At 35.4% G+C, this 19,697-nt stretch overlaps 1 protein-coding gene across 19 annotated transcripts in view; it reads right to left on the bottom strand.

Annotated features, from left to right (window-relative positions):
• The window catches only part of POT1 (protection of telomeres 1), a 77,868-nt gene that overhangs the window by 29,256 nt on the left and 28,915 nt on the right, over positions 1 to 19,697 (bottom strand). For all 19 annotated transcript variants that reach the window (XM_082692690.1, XM_082692697.1, XM_082692696.1 and 16 more), the window contains 2 exons: positions 6,148 to 6,278; positions 2,529 to 2,819 (listed from right to left, as the gene is read on the bottom strand). In XM_082692690.1, the coding sequence (XP_082548816.1) occupies positions 2,529 to 2,819; positions 6,148 to 6,278 (422 nt within the window). The remainder of the gene's footprint in view (positions 1 to 2,528; positions 2,820 to 6,147; positions 6,279 to 19,697) is intronic.

Here is a 19,697-nt window from a genome sequence, read left to right as displayed (position 1 = left end):
TGGGTGCTGGAAAAGGAAAAGATATATTGGATTGCTATGTAAACCATGTTAAGACAAAGGGCACAGGATGAGTAAGTATGCACTACATCACCCTCAACATGTCAGCTAGCCTGTGTTGTGCTAGGCTTTTAAGACACTGCTACGCTTTGTTATAAAGGGCATGGCAAGAGACATCTGGCATGAGGTAAGAATGCCTCTGTATGTAAGAAATTTGGCTGGACAAGAGAAACAGGCTTACTGAACAGAAAACACTGATTTTTCTACAAGTGAGGTTGTCTGCCAGGGTCAGCTTACAGAGGAAGTATTCAATAATGTTGGTGACTGTGCCAAATTTCAAATAAACAATCGTTGAGTTTGGGTCACTCACTGTTCCCTAGATTATTCAAAGAACCAGAACAAACACTTTGGGAATAGTTACATTATATGTCCCAAACATTTTTCTCCCCTTGAAAACTGTTCCTTCATTTCATGTATACTGTTTTTGTGACTTCAAAATAGCTTTCTAGACGAAGCTACCAGTCTTTTGGGGGAGGAGTTGAGAGAGTAGAGTGTTCCTACATTATTTTATGCTTCAGTTTTAATCACTTACAATCTAGTCTTTTTTTTTCTTTTTTAATAAATTCTAGAACTTTTGTAATTTTGTATCAATACTTAATCTGTTAGGAATTTGTATATTTTATAAATAGATCTGACTCCTTTTTCCAAACAGATAACAATAACTATTCAACAGTCTTCATCAATCTGAAATGACGCTTGTTTATCATGAATATATTATTCATACAGTGTAGAGTGTTTTTTTTTTTTTTTTTACAATTATTTATTTATTTGAGAGAGAGAGAGAAAGAGAAATAGGGAGCACAAGCAGGGGGAGTGGGAGAGGGAAAAGCAGGCTTCCCACTGAGTAGGGAGCCTGATGTGGGCCTCAATCCCAGGACCCTGGAACCATGACCTGAGCTGAAGGCAGACACGTGACTGAACTTTTTTTTTTATTTTAAGATTTTATTTATTTATTTGACAGACAGAGATCACAAGTAGGCAGAGAGGCAGGCAGAGAGAGGAGGAAGCAGGCTCCTCGCTGAGCAGAGAGCCCGATGTGGGGCTCGATCCCAGAACCCTGGGATCATGACCTGAGCTGAAGGCAGCGGCCTTAATCCACTGAGCCACCCAGGTGCCCCAACTTAACTTTTTTCATAGCACGCAATTACTTTTTTAGAGTATTTCACGTGCATATAAATGTGCCACTTTCAACTTTAAAAACTTCATCTTTTATTCAGGGATTTCTATCTTCCCCATTCTTTCAAAAGGGCAAGGTATAAATGATGATAAAGCTAAACCCAATACTCGTGCTTCTGTACTGTTTCTTATCCTACTGTTTGAGTCAGATAGGAGCAGAACTGAAGCAGTGCTTGTTTAAATGTATTCTGCATACGATGGGTAGATGTGGATTAATATCAGACAACTGACTTTTTCAGAAGCTATTCATGAGTCGGGGAGCCTGGGTGGTTCAGTCGTTAAGCGTCTGCCTTGAGCTCAGGTCATGATCCCAGGGTCCTGGGATCAGACTCCTGGGATTGCGCTCCCTGCATCAGGTTCCCTACTCAGCTGGAAGCCTGTTTCTCCCTCTCTCAGTCTTCCTGCTTGTGTTTCCTCTCTCACTGTGTCTGTCAAATAAATAAATAAAATCTTTTTTTTTTTTTAAAGAAGCTACTCATGAGTAAATTGAGGTAGGTATAAACAAATATCAGATGGGTCTTACATTACTATTTATTTACTTATTTATTCAAGATTTTGTTTATTTATTTGACAGAGACAGAGACAGAGAGATAGGGAGCACAAGCAGGGGGAATAGGAGAAGCAGGTTTCCCGCTGAGCCTGATGCGGGGCTCAATCCCAGGACTCCGAGATTATGAACTGAGTCCAAAGGCAGACGCTTAACAGACTGAGCCACCCAGGTGCCCCTTACATTACTTTTTAAAAATTATGCTGATATATATTGCATGGAGTACTGGGTGTGGTGCAAAAACAATGAATACTGTTACGCTGAAAAGAAATAAAAAAAATCATGCTGATTTAAAAACAAAACAGAACAAGAACAAAAATAAACACTTCAAAACTATCTGTGATCTACCCAATGAAACAGGCAGTGAAATGACATGGGAAAAGAACCCAACATGAATTAGCCAAATAAGTAAATAGGAAGGCTACCCTGACAGGGAAGCAGAAATATGAGTATGTAGAATTGCAACTAAAATATAACATAAAAAACAACTTTATATTTTATTAATACTAATATTAATAAATAAAGCATAAACTATATTTAAACTATTGAGAATGCTATTTTTCTCTGGAAGTGTAAGTTCAAGAGTAGAGTTGCATGAATACCAAGGCTTATCAAAAATGGTAAGTTAGACTTAAAGTTCTTAATATAATACATAGTATGCACATTTATGCCACCAGAATGAAATATAAGCTCTGTTTAGATATGTAGGTGGTACTAATTTATAATTTCAAGTGTTTAAAATACCTACCTTTAGAAGAAATGATGCTCCATCCACTTCTGCTTTGCCCAAGAGCTGACAAGTCAGGTCAAAATACTGCAGTGGTTGAACATCACACAATTTTACCAATGTCGAAGAAGGTGAAATATGAGTTGATGCCCAAACACGTAAAGCTTCTACCATTTTGTGGTCCTCGGCAGTGAAGTTAAAATACTTGCTTGAAGTACGAGGTATGATAGGAGCTCCCAAAGTTCCCTCAAATGTCAAAGATGCAAAGCCAGAGCTGGTGATACCCTGAGTCTCCTTTTTATACACTTGGATCTAACGAAGTTGGGCAAAGCAGAAAACAAAACAGCTTACTGACAGAGAACCCCAAAACTCAAGAAATTTGAAAGATTATAAAGTCTCGCCAGGATAGTTAATAGAGGATATGCTTATTTAATATATTTTACTTAATTAGCACACAAAATTATAAAAGTCAACTGGGCTGTATCAAGATTCACAAGCGCCATGTAAACTTAGGACACTATGTAGTATTTATTTCTATTTTTTAAAGGTCTAGGTAGTCGGCTCCCTGATCCTACCAGGCTTGCACTTTTACATTTACTTTTCTTACTAGCGTATAATTTACAAAGGGAAAAATAAGTAAGTGACAATTATTTATGACCATTACAAGGTAAATCAGAATGCTTAAATACAAGCCTTCAAAGTGAATAAAAAGCAGGGAGGCGAAGGTGTCACCGGTCTGGCTGAGGACCAAGATAAGCCACAAAGATTGGCTTCCGAATTCTGAGGCCTGGCTGGGAGATGCAGGTGCATTTACCATGGTTACATCTTCTTCATTAAGCAATCTTTTTATCCTTATGAAATTCCCCCCTTTTAATCTCCCTCAATACTCCGTCTGATATTAATAAAGTGCTTTCATTTTCCTTACGCTTATTGTTTGCTTGGTATATCTTTTCTACAGTTTTACTTATAACTTGTTTGTGAAGTCTTCATTTCTTGTAGGAAGTTGGCATTTATTCTTTTTTTATTCAGTCCAATGTTTAGTCCATTTACATAAAATTATTGATATGATTATATTTAAGTCTATCTTATTTGTTTTCCTTTTGTGTCCTTTTTGCCTTTTAAAAATTGTTTTTCTATTGTTCCTTTCCTGTGTAACACTGAACTTACTAGTATTGTTTACCTCCTCTGAGCTATAAAAGAATCCTTATCTCAAAGTTTATTTGGAATCAATATAGTTCCACTGTATCATCCCTCCTTTCCATGTCATATTTCCCACTTGCCCATATACCATTTTACACTTAAAGTGTAATAATCTTTGAAGGTATGTACTAACCCTTCGGTGGTTAATTCCACTTAACCACCCTAACCATTCTTTGTGCTATCGTTCATATTCTTCTACATATTTTAATAAACTCCATGTTTACTAATGTTACCATTTTTCTTTTAAATAGTCATTTATCTTTTAATGAAATTATGGGAAGAAAAACTAAACTGTCTTTTATCATTTCCTTTGTTTTTAGTTATTTCCTAACCATCAAGTTTCTGGCTGGTAGCATTCATTTTTGTCCTGACCACCATCCTTTAGCATTTAATAGTAGTAAAGATATGCTGACCGTGGATTCTCTCATTTTTGAAAAATATTTTCTCTTTCTACAAAATTCCAGGTGAATCAATTTTCTATCACCACTTTAAATTTATCATTGCTTTGTTCCTCAAGTGCCATTAATTCTGATAAGAAATCAAATGTGTTTTTTCTCTGCCAGTTTCCTATACGGAATGTGTTATTTCTCTGCCAGCTCATTTCAAGTTCTTTTTTCAAATCTTTTACAGTGGTTTCACAGGGATTTGTTTAGGCATGCTTTGCTTTGTGGTGCCATGCATGGAGTGCACGGAGTTTCTAAAATCTGTAAGTCAATGTTTTCCATCACATTCAGAAAAATTCTGGTCATTCCTATGTATTTCTATAAATATTTCTGTTTCCCATTCACACAGTTTTCTTGTGCATCTCAAATGATGTTTCACAGTTTGATATCATTGCACAGGTCCCCAGGGTTCTGTCAATCTCTTATTTATCCTTATTCTTCAGATTAGATAAATTCTATTGGTCTATGTTCAAGTAAACATGATACAGCTAATATATTAAGCCTAGCCAGTAAATTTTTCATTAATAATAAAATATTAATATATATATTCACTAAAAGATATGTATTAGATTGTTTATAGCAGCATAATATCCTCAAACTGAATGTCCCACAGAATATATAAATTCTGATGCATTCACACACTTAACAATGAAAATGAACAAAGTGAAACTATATGCAGTAATATGGTTGACTCACACAAGTATAAGCCAGACATTAAAAAACCAAAACCTAGGGGCACCTGAGTGGCTCAGTGGGTTAAAGCCTCTGCCTTCAGCTCAGGTCGTGATCCCAGGGTCCTGGAATCGAGCCCCACATTGGGCTCTCTGCTCAGCGGGGAGCCTGCTTCCCTCTCTCTCTCTGTGCCTGCCTCTCTACCTACTTGTGATCTGTCTGCCAAATAAATAAACAAAAATCTAAAACAAAAACAAAAATAAAAAACAAAACAAAACCTACAGTCTATTCTCTTTAAAATAAATAGAACTGAGAGATGCATATCCTACTTCAGTTAAACAACAGCAAGAATAACAACTAAAAACATGAGGAGGGAAGAGTGCACTGTCTGAAACAATAGTATGTGAGAAATAAGTTATTTTTTGAAGTTGGGATAAATTTGCTACAATGATAATATTTTTATTTCCTTTTTAACTTTACACAAATATTCTCTATTATTCATCTATTCTCAGGGAAAGGCATAAGAGATAAAGAAGGTAATTCCCACCAAAACTCAAGAGAGAACACACCAGAATATTGTGTTCATCTATGGGCACTGCACTGACCATGAGGGACATAGATAAACTAAAGTATTAGAAGAAAAAAGACAACCAAGATAATGAAAGAACTTTATGGAAACCCACATAATAAGAGGAAAAGATGAAGGGATTGAAATGCTTAAACCCTAAGGGATTTAAAATATTAAAGTATTTAATTTTTTTAAAAAATCATATACTATTTGATAGCTTAACCTTCATATTAAAGGTTTCCTTACATTCAGTTGATAGCATAATTTTAAAAGTACCAACATATCTGTTCATGTTTTAACACATTTTTCATAAATGAAGTTCAACTTACTTTGATTTTATACTTAATGTCTCAATGCTTTTCAGTGTACATGAATTAATACAACAAATGGAAAAATAATACAACCTCTCAATCACTGTATAATTATTTTATAAAAAAAAAAAAGCCCTGTTGGCTTAGGGTGCTTTTTTGTTTGTTTTTTTATAATCAGCTCTACATGGAAACCTTCAGAGCATCAGTCCACATTCAGAAGTGAGAAGACAGGCTGCAACGAGGCTAAATTACGGCATCTAAGGCATTGCTTGTGGAGGGAGGGCAGGCAGTTTGTCCAAATGAATATTAATATTATTTATATTTGTTTTTGTCTCTTGAAATGCTTACTGCCATGTTCTACCACAGCAATTATATAATTAGGGCTAACTAGAAAAATACACAGTTCTCTTCAAACAGATATGAGTTCTGGACAGTACAAACTATACCTTCAACCTATGAAAGCGAACAATATCTCCATTTTTATAAATTATTGGAAGGGCTTCATAATTTCCACTAAAGAGCAGGCAGGTTAGCTTTACATTTGTCTGGTCCACAATTGTTACAACTGAGCAATAATCTGGAAAACACAAAAATATTTTACATTTTAGCACTTCAAAGCTTTTGACAAAGTAAGAATATGGTTGACTTCAAACCACTAAACAAACTCTTATCCCTCCTTTTAATTAAACCTTCTGAGAACAGGATCAAAATACAGAGACAGTTTCTTGGCTCTCAAAATGCACTGCCAAATTATTCTGCAAGAGTATTCCACAAAAATTAATTTTAGAAAGTTTAGTAAAACAAAACTAAAATTCTTAATTAGAATAAATTATCTGGAGGGGTAATAACTTTTTTATTACTTCAAAGTTTAGAAATCATGAAGCAGATAAACATGTTCAATTAAAATATAATTTATAAAGTAAATGTAATTAAAATTGGGGTGAAAACAAAGACTAGAAGATATTTGAAGCAAATGTGATGAAGAGTCAGTATACTGCCTAAAGAGTCTATAAAAACTGCTTATAAAGCCCAGGACTTCACTGTGACTATGAAATTCAAAGGAACAAACAATTCATAGAAAATTATAACAACAGCTCAAAAAAAAAAAAAAAATAAGGATTTGCTAGCTTCTTACAGAAGATTACACATTAGAACAAGAAACATATACACTTTAGCTGGCAAAATAAATTAATAGTTGCGATGTTATGAAAATGAAAATTTCAAATACTGGTGGTAGTAAAAACTGTAAGAGATGTTGCCTTTTGATACGCATGTTTCAGAAAGTTGCACGCTGAGAAAATGTGTTGCCTTCTAGTCTTACCTAGTACCATAGGAATTACAATATCAATATTTGAAGAGCATCCACCCAGAACAGTGAAGGAAGAGAGGAGAAGGGAGTCAAGGAACAGGGGAGAAGATAGCACTATGTTTCAGGAAGATGGGAAAGCAAAGGGTTAGGGAAAAAAAGTAGAGGGGAGACAATCCAGAAGATAGCATAAAGTGGCTACAGTGAAGATGGGTGTCATTGGGATTAAGGGTGGAAGTGAAAAGCAGAGCCAAAATCAAGGTTAATTAAAAGTTGACACACACAACAACTGTTTCAATAACCATGCGACCTCTACTGCCCAGGAAAATTATTTCAGGTTGGGAGGCAGAATATTTAAACCGACCACATCCAGGAACACAAGCGGTTTTTCAAGGACATTTCACTGATTAACCGGGAAGTACTAAGGCTTCTGGTATGGGGGTTACCACCCAGAATAAGTCCCTCTGCATTACCACATTAGGAAGCCTATAGCCAGACAGGCAGCTCTCTTCCCACCCACCCCACAGTGACATTATCAATCAAGGCACCTTATTAAAATTCTACTTGTTTTGGATTTCCCATTCCAGGAGGAGATAAATAGGAAAAACAATCTTGAGAAAGCACAAAGCTCAGACTTCAAGATGTACTACAAAGCTGCAGTAATCCAAAAAGTATGGAAAAACAAAGTACTTACATATAAAGCAAACAAGATGAGTGTGTCTATAACCTAGAATAAACCATACATACCTACATTTTAAAATATGAAGACAGTAAACAATTACCAGACATAGAGCAAAAAATGGAAGGAAGGAGGGAAGGAAGGAAGGACAGACTGACAATGCAGAGTGGAGGGGAGAGAAAGAGATGGAGCAGAAGAGAGCCGGAATGGAGGGACAGGGAAAAAGGAACGAGAGGGGAAAGGGAAGGAGAGAGGGGAGGAAAGAGAGAAGGAAGGCGGGAGGAAAAGAAATTTGCTTCTTTGAGGAAGGGGAAATAATTTAGAGAACATTAAAAAAACTTAAAATCAAAATCTTGGTAAGCATCTTCAAAGAGTAAATAATATTACATCTCATTTCTTAATACATCAGCAGGATCCACTGAAACCAAATTTATATTCTGAGTTTGCTTTTTCAGTAGCTCTATTTGTGAGGAGTATTGTTTCAAGACATTTTTCTCGTAGCAGTCTTAAAAAAAATCAAAGATCAATTTTATTTATTTTTAACAGAATGACACTCCTTTTTTGCAAGTATCTTATGGCTCTACTGTACCCTTCTATATATCCAAGATGCATTATGGAATCTTTATCATCTCTATTCCTGATCTCATTTTTGTTTCCAAAAAATGACTTGGTGGACGGCAAAAGACACCATGGCAAACTGAGAATAGGTCCACTATCTACAGAGTCTTTATAAGGCAACCCCTAGTTTTTGCACTGCTTTCCTGCAAATGAAAAAAAGCCTGTCCTTTTTCAAACAGAAATATTGCACAACCCAAAAAGCTTTCCAGAGGAAATTTACTGAGCCCAAGAGAGGAGAAGTCTTGGCTGCAACCACACATGCATCTACATCCAGCCTTTTCTTAAAAGCCATCAGAAAGAGGGACACAAATGCCACTTGCAATATACACACTGCTTCTCTAGACCCTTCCCTCTCCCCATTGCCCCAGTATCTCTGGTGTCACGTTCAGAGTTAGGGTGGTTAGGATCTGTGTCAGGTTCAGAGTTGGGGTGGGAATGGACTGTGGAGAGACAAAAGCAACCTCAGGGGATGCCCAGAGAGCACTACAACAGGTATGTGTGTGCCACATGGGTAAGGGCATGCTCAGAATTCTGAGTGGGTAAACGGACTGGCTCCATGCGCTGTGCAGATTTGTGTGGAAGAGGGCAGTCTCCAGCTGCATCAGGACTTGAGGGACAAGCCTAAAATCGCCACACTTGCATGTTTTCATATAAGTGACTATGTGGATGAAAGTGGCATCTCCTTACATGGAGCATATTTGTACACCATTTATCTGAGCTATCATACGCTAAGTCGCTGTTCCTTACTTTTTCTCTTGGCTTATTTTTTTTTTTGAAAGTATCATCCATGACTTTTATCGTTTATGATTTCAAATTCTTTAATATGATTTTTATTAACAAAGAAAGAAGGAAACAAAAATTCAGATTCAAGAAAACAAGTGGCATTCAGAAAAATCTGTCCAGAGGTGCCTGGGTTTATCCAACTCTTGATTTTGGCTCAGACTGAGATCTTGGGGTCCTGAGATTGAGCCCCAGGTCAGGATCCATGCTTAGCAGAGAGTATGCTTGGGATACTCTCCCTCTCCCTCTGTGCCCCCCCCCCCCAGATGCAGGCTCTCTCTGAAATAAATAAATAAAATGTTAAAAAAAAAATCTGTCCAATAACTAGCTCTCAATAACAAAACAAGTAACAATCTAAATGACATATTAAATAGCTTTCAGGTTCTTTCAATTAACATGATTCATGAGTAGAAACCAAGCTACCCAGTTTAACAAATACTAACAAGGCAAACTGCTAAATGTTTTATTTTACTGCTTCAAGGAAGTGAAGTGTCTTACCAAATAAATAATCCATCAAAAAAGGCTACATAAACCAATAAAAATAATTTCTTTCCCAATGCCTCATTTTAACTTATTCCCAAATGTAGGAAAAATAACTTGTGAAATTACAACCAACTTACAACTTTATATTTTAACAATGAAGTTACAAAATTAAAAGACAACAGTCCATTTTGATAGTTAACACCAGCAGGAAAGTTAGGAAGAATAGAAAGAGCTTCCATAAATCAGTATTCTTACCTAACCTACCTAAATAGTGCATTTAGGTGCTAATGTAATATAAAAATAAATATAAATTACTTAAAATACATTTTAGGATATTAAAATATATATTTAAACTTGATAAAGACTTGACTTTCATGCTTTAGTAAGACTTCATATGTAAACTGCTGACAAAGTATTTAACTTTTAAGTTCATGTAACCTGATTAAATCTGGAAAAGATAACAAATGATAAATTAAGTCCTATATTCTGCAATCTTGAGTAATTCACCTAATTTCATCAGCATGATTAAGTGTAAATTGCCTTGGAGTTTTATAAGGGAAAGCTGGTAATTCATCCAATCAAAGAAGCATGCATGCACGTACAAATTATACAATCCACAAGAAAATTCCCCCATGAAAGTTGTTTTACCTCCTTTTTATCTACTATAGCACTGTTTATAAACCAATCAGTATTTCAGTAAGTTTCCATTTATATAAAAGTTTATTACTGAAACACCCAAGTAAAAGTTATAAAAGCAAATCACTGAATCAAGACAATTTATATACTACAATCTTATAATTTCACAGGGAAATTTTATATAGTAGTACTTGCTTTTTTTTATTTTTTAAGATTTTATTTATTTGAGAGAGAGGAGAGAATGGGACAGAGTGAGCATGAGAGGGGGAAGGTCAGAGGGAGAGGCAGATTCCCCACTGAGCAGGGAGACCCACGTGGGACTCAATCTCAGGACTCCAGGATCATGACCTGAGCTGAAGGCGAGGCACCCAGCACTGGCTTTATTATGTTGGTGTGAAATTACATAAATATCCCCTCATGTTTTGATTATACTGAAAAAGGTAATGGAAGGAAGGAAAGAGAAGCATATTATGCTAGAAATATACATACCAACACTGAAAACAGAGCTACCCTATGACCCAGCAATTGCACTACTGGGTATTTACCCTAAAGATACAAATGTAGTGATGATCCGAAGGGGCACGTGTACCCGAATGTTTATAGCAGCAATGTCCACAAGAGTCAAACTATGGAAAGAACCTAGATGTCCATCAACAGATGAATGGATGAAGATGTGGTGTACATATACAATGGAATATTATGCAGCCATCAAAAGAAATGAAATCTTGCCATTTGCGACGATGTGGATGGAACTAGAGGGTATTATGCTTAGCGAAATAAGTCAATCAGAGAAAGACAACTATCATATGATCTCCCTGATGTGAGGAAGTGGAGCTGCAACATGGGGGGCTTGGGCAGTAGGAAAAGAATAAATGAAACAAGATGGGACTGGGAGGGAGACAAACCATAAGACTCTTAATCTCACAGAACAAACTGAGGGTTGCTGGGGGGAAGGGGGGGTGGGGTTATGGACACTGGGGTGTGTGTGTACGGGGGTAGGTGTGTGCTATGATGAGTGCTGTGAAGTGTGTAAACCTGGCAATTCACAGACCTGTACCCCTGGGACTAAAAATACATTACATGTTTATAAAAAAATCTGGAAAAAAAAAAAAAAAAAAAAAAAAAAAAAAAAAAAAAAAAAGATCTTTCCCTTTGCCCCTTGCCACACTTTATCTCACATTCTCTCCCTCTCTCTCCAAAACAAATAAATACATAAATTTAAAACAAAAATAAAAAACAAAACCCACAGAATAGACAGGTATGTAGGCTGATATTTCATAAGTTCATAAATGTTATTCTAGAATTATGTTCTGGAGTTTTACATTTTACTCCATGTACTGAGCAATCACAATAGATGGTATTCCTAGGTATGAGGATTTATGGTAATACTTCAGCAATGGTCTCTATCCTCACAGAGTTTGTACTGAAAATAAGAAAGACAAAACAATTAGAATAATTTTTTAAATAATTATAAAAGTATACTGATACTCAGCAAAATGAATACATGCTACAACATAAATGAACCTCAAAATCATTATGTCAAGTGAAAGAATCCAGAAGCAAAGACCACATGCTGAATGAGTGCATCTATATGAAGTGTCCAGAAGGGGATAGAGACAGAAAGCAAATTAGCATGGATACTGCAAATGCAAGCAACATATTCCTCCAAGTCTTAAAAAAATACTAAAATGATAAATGAAGAACTAAAAAACTGAATTTAACAATAAGACTGTATTATTATATCTCTAAAAAGTTTATGTGGAGATTGCAGCAAATACTCTAATGATTAAAAATTGGACAACATCTGAATAGTCCTCCTCTCAGTTAAGGAGAACTATCACAGGGTCACATATTGTGAGAAGAAAATTCATCTTAGGCTCTCTGATAAGTGTTGCTTCACAGATCTTTATGTACAGGTATGTATATTGTACATGACTTACACATCACATTATTTAATAAATGCTTTTAAAATAAGTGAGCTGCCACCAAAAAGATCATTTTGCACTACATACAAAACAAAATTCCAGGAAATATATGCAATTATCTGTTTTTAACAATATGAAAGAATTTTAAGAAAATCAGGGCTACTGTTTTTCAGATCTTATAATGGATGGAAAAGCCTCTCTAAAAAAAATTACAACTCCAAATGCAGGTTAAACATTTGTATTTCAAAGACCATCAGTACTCTAACTAAAATGCCGGGAAAAACATCTTAACACTTATGACAAAAGAGACTAATATCATTAACACATAAGAAGATTCCAGAAATTGCTGAAAAAAAGACAACCAAACTGAAAAAGAGTATACATTTTGATTTTTCTCAAACATGATTTGTAAAGAGAAAGCAGTAAACTGAAATAGAAGAACTTAAAAATGCAGATGGAAAACAAAGCAATTTGTAACTTGAAAGTAATTTTTGTGAACCTAAATATTACTATAATCCATTTTACCTGAGAAGTAATGTAGCAAAGCATTCCACTGATAGCTGCTTAAAACATTTTATCTGTAGTAATTCTGAGTACATCATCTTTTAAAGGCCAACTGCCAACTATATTATAATTCTATCATATAAACAGGGTTACTGGTTACATATTTATTAAAAATCAGTTCTACTATGTATAGAAACCATAAATACAAAATATACTTTTATTTATTTATTTTTTAAAATATTATTTATTTATTTATTTGTCAGAGAGAGAGAGAGAGGGAGAGAGAGCGGGCACAAGCAGACAGAATGGCAGGCAGAGGCAGAGGGAGAAACAGGCTCCCTTGCCCAGCAAGGAGCCCAATGTGGGACTTGATCCCAGGGCCCTGGGATCATGACCTGAGCCGAAGGCAGCTGCTTAACCAACTGAGCCACCCAGGTGCCCCCAAAATATACTTTTAAATTATGGTCTAGAATATAAACAAAGTGTACAGCACAAAGTATCCTAAGTCTTTAATAATGATCCCTGAAAAAGACTGCCACAAGAGCATGAAATCATGTATCAGTACCCTGCAGACATTCCATTGCTTAAAATTATACTTAAGTCAACTTCTTCAGCAGTTAGCTTTTGAAACTGAAAGTCCACATTTTCATTATAAAAGTCTGACAACTGCTGTTGCAATTCCAAGATTTGGAGTGCTGGCCTCTTCTTCCTCATCTATCCACATCCAATTTAGCCTCAAAAGTTCAGCTCAAATTCAGTAACTCTTAGAAGGCTTTCCCCTGTTAGCATTAATCTCTCCATTCTCACTCCCAAAACACTCTGCTTGCTTCTTTAGTTACAGCACACAACTATGCCTTAGCCAGTTGATTAAATTTAGGTCTTCCTCAACTCCCTCATGATAAACTCTCTGAGAGTTTATCACTTTATCACTATGGACAACAACTAAGTCTAGTACAAGGCTGGCAAAGAAAATGTTTAATTAAATGAATAAAAGCATGCAACCTACGTTATAAGAAAGAATGAGGAAATAATAGTACTGGTTTTTATGACCCACTAAAGCAATTCTAATTATAAACTAATGAAACATAAGGATGGTTTTCTAAATTAGCAGGCTAATAATTTCTTAGAGGAAGAGGTCATAAAAAAAGACTCAGTCCTATGATATGAACTGAAAGCCAGATGGAGACCTCAAGCTTCATCACAGTCATTCCCGAATATAAGCAAGCAAGCAATACAAAAGTTCAGAGACAGGGGAAGAAAGGTCTTTCTCCACCTTCATTTTCCAAGTGGAAACCAACTTCTTACTGTCATGAACAAAAAAGCAGGAGAAAGTAATGAAGAGAGTCTTAGCTCACCTCTCCAAGGCCTTAAAGAGGTAAGTAATGAATAATCATGCCCCCTAGACGCCTTCCATTCCTGAAAGACAGTCAAGAACTTGTGAAGAGTCTTATCTCACTCAACTAGACATAATTTTTTAGCTCTTGGGAAATGGAAAACTCCATGCCTGCCCAATCCACAACCTCTAGCCTTTAGAAGAAGTAAACTCACTGTTCAATAGTCTATCTTACATAGCCAACAATAAGTGCAGAAATAAAAGTTGAGTCTTAAAAATTGAGGAAAGACTAAAAACAAAGTGAAATCATGAACAATTATAATCACTGTATTGTTATTACTATCTGTCTTAAACATTCCTTGAGGGTAGAAACAGTGTATTAGATATCTTTGCGTTTCCCAAATCTAGTGTAATACCTGGACTTGGGAAATATATATATATATATATAAAACAAGTACTTAATAAATGTCTGTTGAATAAATGAGGAAATGAGTGAATGAAAAAAAACTATAAATTTATTTATTTTAAAAACCATGCATTAAACCAAAAATATATTTGTGGTTTTGATATTGGCTGAATATTCATAAGAATATTTTTTTAAATATTTTTTTTACTTATTTGTCAGAGAGAGAGAGAGAGTGAGTGACACAGGCAGACAGAGTGGCAGGCAGAGGCAGAGGGAGAAGCAGGCTCCCTGCCCAGCAAGGAACCCGATGTGGGACTCGATCCCAGGATGCCGGGATCATGACCTGAGTCGAAGGCAGCCGCTTAACCAACTGAGCCACCCAGGCGTCCCTTGCCTGAATATTCAAATAACATAAGAACATACTATAGATTAGTAGTTTGCAATCTGGACTTCAGAGGAGGGGGGCATGAACTTTTGATATGGTATGTTTAAGTCTTTAGGCATGCATGTGCATTTTTGTGTGGCAAATGCTACAGCTGTCATCACATTTTTATAAGGGTAAAGGACTCCTAAAGGGTTAAAACTTCCAAAGATATACACAATTCCGGACTTCAAGCTGTATTACAAAGCTGTAATCATCAAGACCATATGATACTGGCAGAAAAACAGACAAAAAAAATCAATGGAACAGAACAGAGAACACAGAAATGGACCTGCAACTCTATGGTCAACTAATCTTTGACAAAAGGAAAGAATATCTAATGGAAAAAAGACAGTCTCTTCAACAAATGGTGTTGGGAAAATTGGGAGAACCACATGCACAAGAACGAAACTGGATCGCTTTCTCACGCCATACACCAAAATACATTCAAAATGGATGAAAGACCTAAATACGAGATAGGAATCCATAAAAATCCTAGAGGAGAACACAGGCAGCAATTTCTTTGATCCCAGCCACAGCAGCTTTTTATTAGATGTATCTCTGAAAGCAAGGGAAACAAAAGCAAAACAAAACAAATGAACAAAAAACTCAACTACTGGGATACTTCATCAAGATAAAACCTTCTGCACGGAGAAGTAAATGATCAATAAAACTAAAAGGCAACCTATGAGATGGGAGGAGATATTTGCAAATGCTGTATCAGATAAAGGGCTAGTATCCAAAATCTATAAATAACTTATCAAACTCCACATCAAAAAACAAAAAAATCCAGTCAAAAAATGGGCAGAAGACATGAACAGACATTTCTCCAAATAAGACATACAGCTGGCTAACAGACACATGAAAAACTGCCCAACAACTGATGAATGGAGAAAGCAGCAGCAGTATGTATATGTACGTACACACACACACACACACACACACACACACACTACACAGACACACACACACACACACAATCAAATACTGCTCAGCCATCAAAAAGAATGAAATCTTGCCATTTGCAACAATGTGGGTGAAACTAGAATATAATACACTAAGCAAAATAAGTCAACCAGAGAAAGACAAATATCCTATGAGTTCAATCATATATGGAATTTAAGAAACAAAACAGATGAACATAGAGGAAAAAAGGGAAAAAAAAAAAAAAACAGAGAAGGAGGCAACCATAAAATAGGGTGCCTGGGTAGCTTAGCGGGTTAAAGCCTCTGCCTTCAGCTCAGGTCATGATCCCAGCGTCCTGAGATCGAGCCCCACGTCGGGCTCTCTGCTTAGCAGGGAGCCTGCTTTCCCCTCTCTCTGTGCCTGCCTCTCTGCCTACTTGTGATCTCTGTCAAATAAATAAATAAATAATCTTAAAAAAAAAAAGACTCATAACTACAGAGAACAAACTGAGGGTTGTCGGCAGGGAGGAGCATGAGAAGATGGGGTAACTGGATGAAGGGCATTAAGGAAGGTATGGGATGTGGTGAGCACTGGATGTTATATGTAAATAATGAATCATTAAATTCTACCCCTGAAACTAATAATACATACTATGTGTTAACTAACTTGAATTTAAATAAAACCTAAAAAAAAACCAAACCAAAAACCTTTCAAATACGCATTATAAATTTTAAAATATAAAAAATATAATTAATATACATGTAATTTTACATCATACTAGATGCTTTAATCTCTCTTTGATAAATAAGAAGTGTCCTGGATCTAATGGAACACCAATGAGTTATAAATTATTCAGTAATTAATAAATTCTCTTTAATGTGGAATATGTAGTTCGTTATACTTTTAAAAATTAAAAGATACTACATAATCATTTAATATGCAACCAATATTACTCATACGAAAGAAAATAATCAAATAATAATGCTAATGACATTAATGTATATATGTCAAATCATTCTCCTGAGTGAAAATATTTTTACACAGCCAAAAATAGCATTCTAGAGCTAGCTGGGATGTTCTATAGACAGGAAAAAACTCCCTATATCCTCGCACCCTATCCATAGAAAGGGCCTCTCAAAAGTCCAGTGTTTTGGATACTGCTCTAAAAATTTGATTATAATGCTCAGTTCGTGGCTAAAAGAGGTATCGTTTTATAAGATAATGAACAGCAAAAGAAAGATGAGCTTCTCGAAACACTGTAACATCCAAAACTGTTCAAGATTAGTCAAACTGCTTTCCAAAAATGGAGACTTTTAATGGGAGGCAGGTATGAAAATCAAGTAATTTTGGAACATAACACATTCCTCTGGTAGGCTAGGGAGTAACAGGCAATGTGCCAAATCATGTGGCACAAAAAGGCTGAGACCTATAGAATCGCAGAGTTTGGGAAAAGAAAAAAAAAAGGCAGGAGGGAGCAGAGGTGGACAGTCAAAAAATGATATAAATATTTTGGCTATCCTCTCCTTTCCTCTGGATTCGAATATTAGAAAAGTAGCACAAACAGAGTTCCCTCTACTCCTCCAGTTTGCTCACAGAATGAACAGGCATTATGATACTGATAACAAGCAAGGACAAGCCACATGCTATTAAGCCAGGAAGTATTTTATGGCCAGCTTACATTGATCTTATTTAGCAAGAACAGACAATAGGAACAGAGTAAATGTGTCTCAAGCTTTAAGAAATTGGAGGCTATTTCTTAGAATCTGAGACAAAGCTAAAACTAAACTTCTTAACAGACATTAACTAAAGAAATATGTTATCTGTGTAAGGCAAAAACTGACATACCCAACTGTGTCTAGCCAGTTCTCTGAAGCAAAAGTAAACGTGAGGCTTTCAAAGATAATTATAAAATCTCAAAATCCTAAGGCAGCAATGCCCTTGCCTTCATATAAAAGAGGACATATTATGTACCCCTGATGAATCATTATCAAAATCAATTTTGATGATGCAATTATCTTTTACTAAATGTTGTTTCCACAATCCTTGAGAAATTCTCGGTTTTCATGATGAATCTTATCACAATTGAATAAGAAAGAATGTAATTATCTATACTGTCCTTTTAACAACAGGACTGACAGACTTATAGAAAAAAAGCTACAACTTCTCCAAGACTGAATATAAAGATTGGGGAATAAACATTTGCTACCAGAAATAAGACAGCAGCATGTAGGTCATATATAATCACTATTAGAATGGAGAGAAAAGTCTTGAAGAAAAATTTTAGTCAAGAAGCACAAAGGCTAGAGTGCACCAAATAGCCTCGGTAGCAATGAATTTAACATTTATAAAATAAATTTTAATGAAAAATTCCAGCTAATGATACAGAATAGAATAAACTTCTTTCCATTTACCTAAATTTGAGCTGCATAAACGTAACTTTCCTCCAAATAACCAGTTATGTACCTCTGGATGTAGTATTTAAAGTTGTGGTCCCACATTTGCAAAATAATATTGCTTTATGTAATACAAAAAAGGCAGAGCTGTGGATTGTTCCTGCACATTTATTCTGGTACATCTCAGTAGTAATACTAATGAACTTGATCCTTTCCTCAACAGGAAAGTGTTATTTGTCCGACTCTCCTACAGCATGTTGAAGGATGAGTGCTATCAATAGAAATAAAAAGTGTAACTAAAGTTATGTAATAGATAATTTTAAAACTTTACCCTTGCTGGCAGTAAAGACATGTGACTGAGTTTCAATGAATATGTTGTGGTAAAATTGATGGCATTCATTTTAATTCAGTATCTCAGAAAAAATAGAGAAACATATTATCGTCGTATTAACAGATGGTTCATTACTACTCATGAATTTTTTTATTAAGGGACTGGATCCAACTAAACATATCTGATAAAGACATAAAATATATATGAATATATAATAAAAATAATAGTTCCCCAAGGCTTTCATTATATACACATGATTTAATAACATTGTCAGAAGAAAACATGATTATGCTGTCAAGTAATAACTTAAAATTAATATTGAGTCATCGGTGTTTTAAAAACAACTATCATTTTAGTCTACACTATTATTTGTTATTCTTGAATACATTTGTTGATTAATTTAATAAAAACTTTCAGTGACAAGAATTAGTGATGTAGCAAGTTCAAAAAGTTTTTAAGTTCTATCTTTTACCAAGTCAGATGGACATAACTGGTAGTCATGTAGCTTCTTCATAAATCCAGCAGGCCAATTAGAGCTGCCAGATAACACTTACAACCAGAAGAGGATCACAGTGATCACACCTTTATAGCAAATTTACAGAATATTAAGATTCAGGGGACAATAAACCTGATGATGTAAACAAACCACCAACATGAACATATGCAAGTAAATACTGAAAAGTATGAGAGCTTGGAGAATGCAGACTGTGGGGAAAAAGTCAAGTCAAATGAAAATATCTGAGAAATAAACACTTAAACAGTAACTTCTCTGCTTCAACCTTACTGTTTAACATTCCCTTTCTGCTAAAAGAGAAATCACCAGAGTTTTAAATAACATATCCCTCTGACGCCTTCAGACTTAGTTGCCACCTATTTCAAATTTCTCTGGATTTCATAGTCTTCAGTCACTTTCACAGAGTAAGTCTTTCCATTGTGCATTAACAAAATCCTCTGACTACATGAAAATATCATGTTTCCCTCATCTCCCACTAAAGAGTACACTTTGAGTTCACTCCACAATAATAAAACTTACATATATATAATTTAATAAAATATTTTTAAAAATATAAACTCAATGTGAACATCTTTGTGTTTCTAGGAAAAACCACGGCACCTGGCATGCAATAGATAAAGACAGTATTTCATCAACATCACCTCTGTGCATTTTTAGTATCTCTAAAATATGGCTACATCTTAAAATTAACAGTGAAGCATAACTTAATTGGCAGAGCTTTTCTTGGTGATACATACATAACAATGCCTTTTACAAATGCT

The sequence above is a fragment of the Mustela nivalis genome (genome assembly GCF_964662115.1).
Source record: "Mustela nivalis genome assembly, chromosome: 12".
NCBI lineage: Eukaryota > Metazoa > Chordata > Mammalia > Carnivora > Mustelidae > Mustela > Mustela nivalis.
The sequence above is the reverse complement of the archived record's forward strand: the minus strand, read 5'-3'. Positions and strand labels throughout refer to the sequence as shown.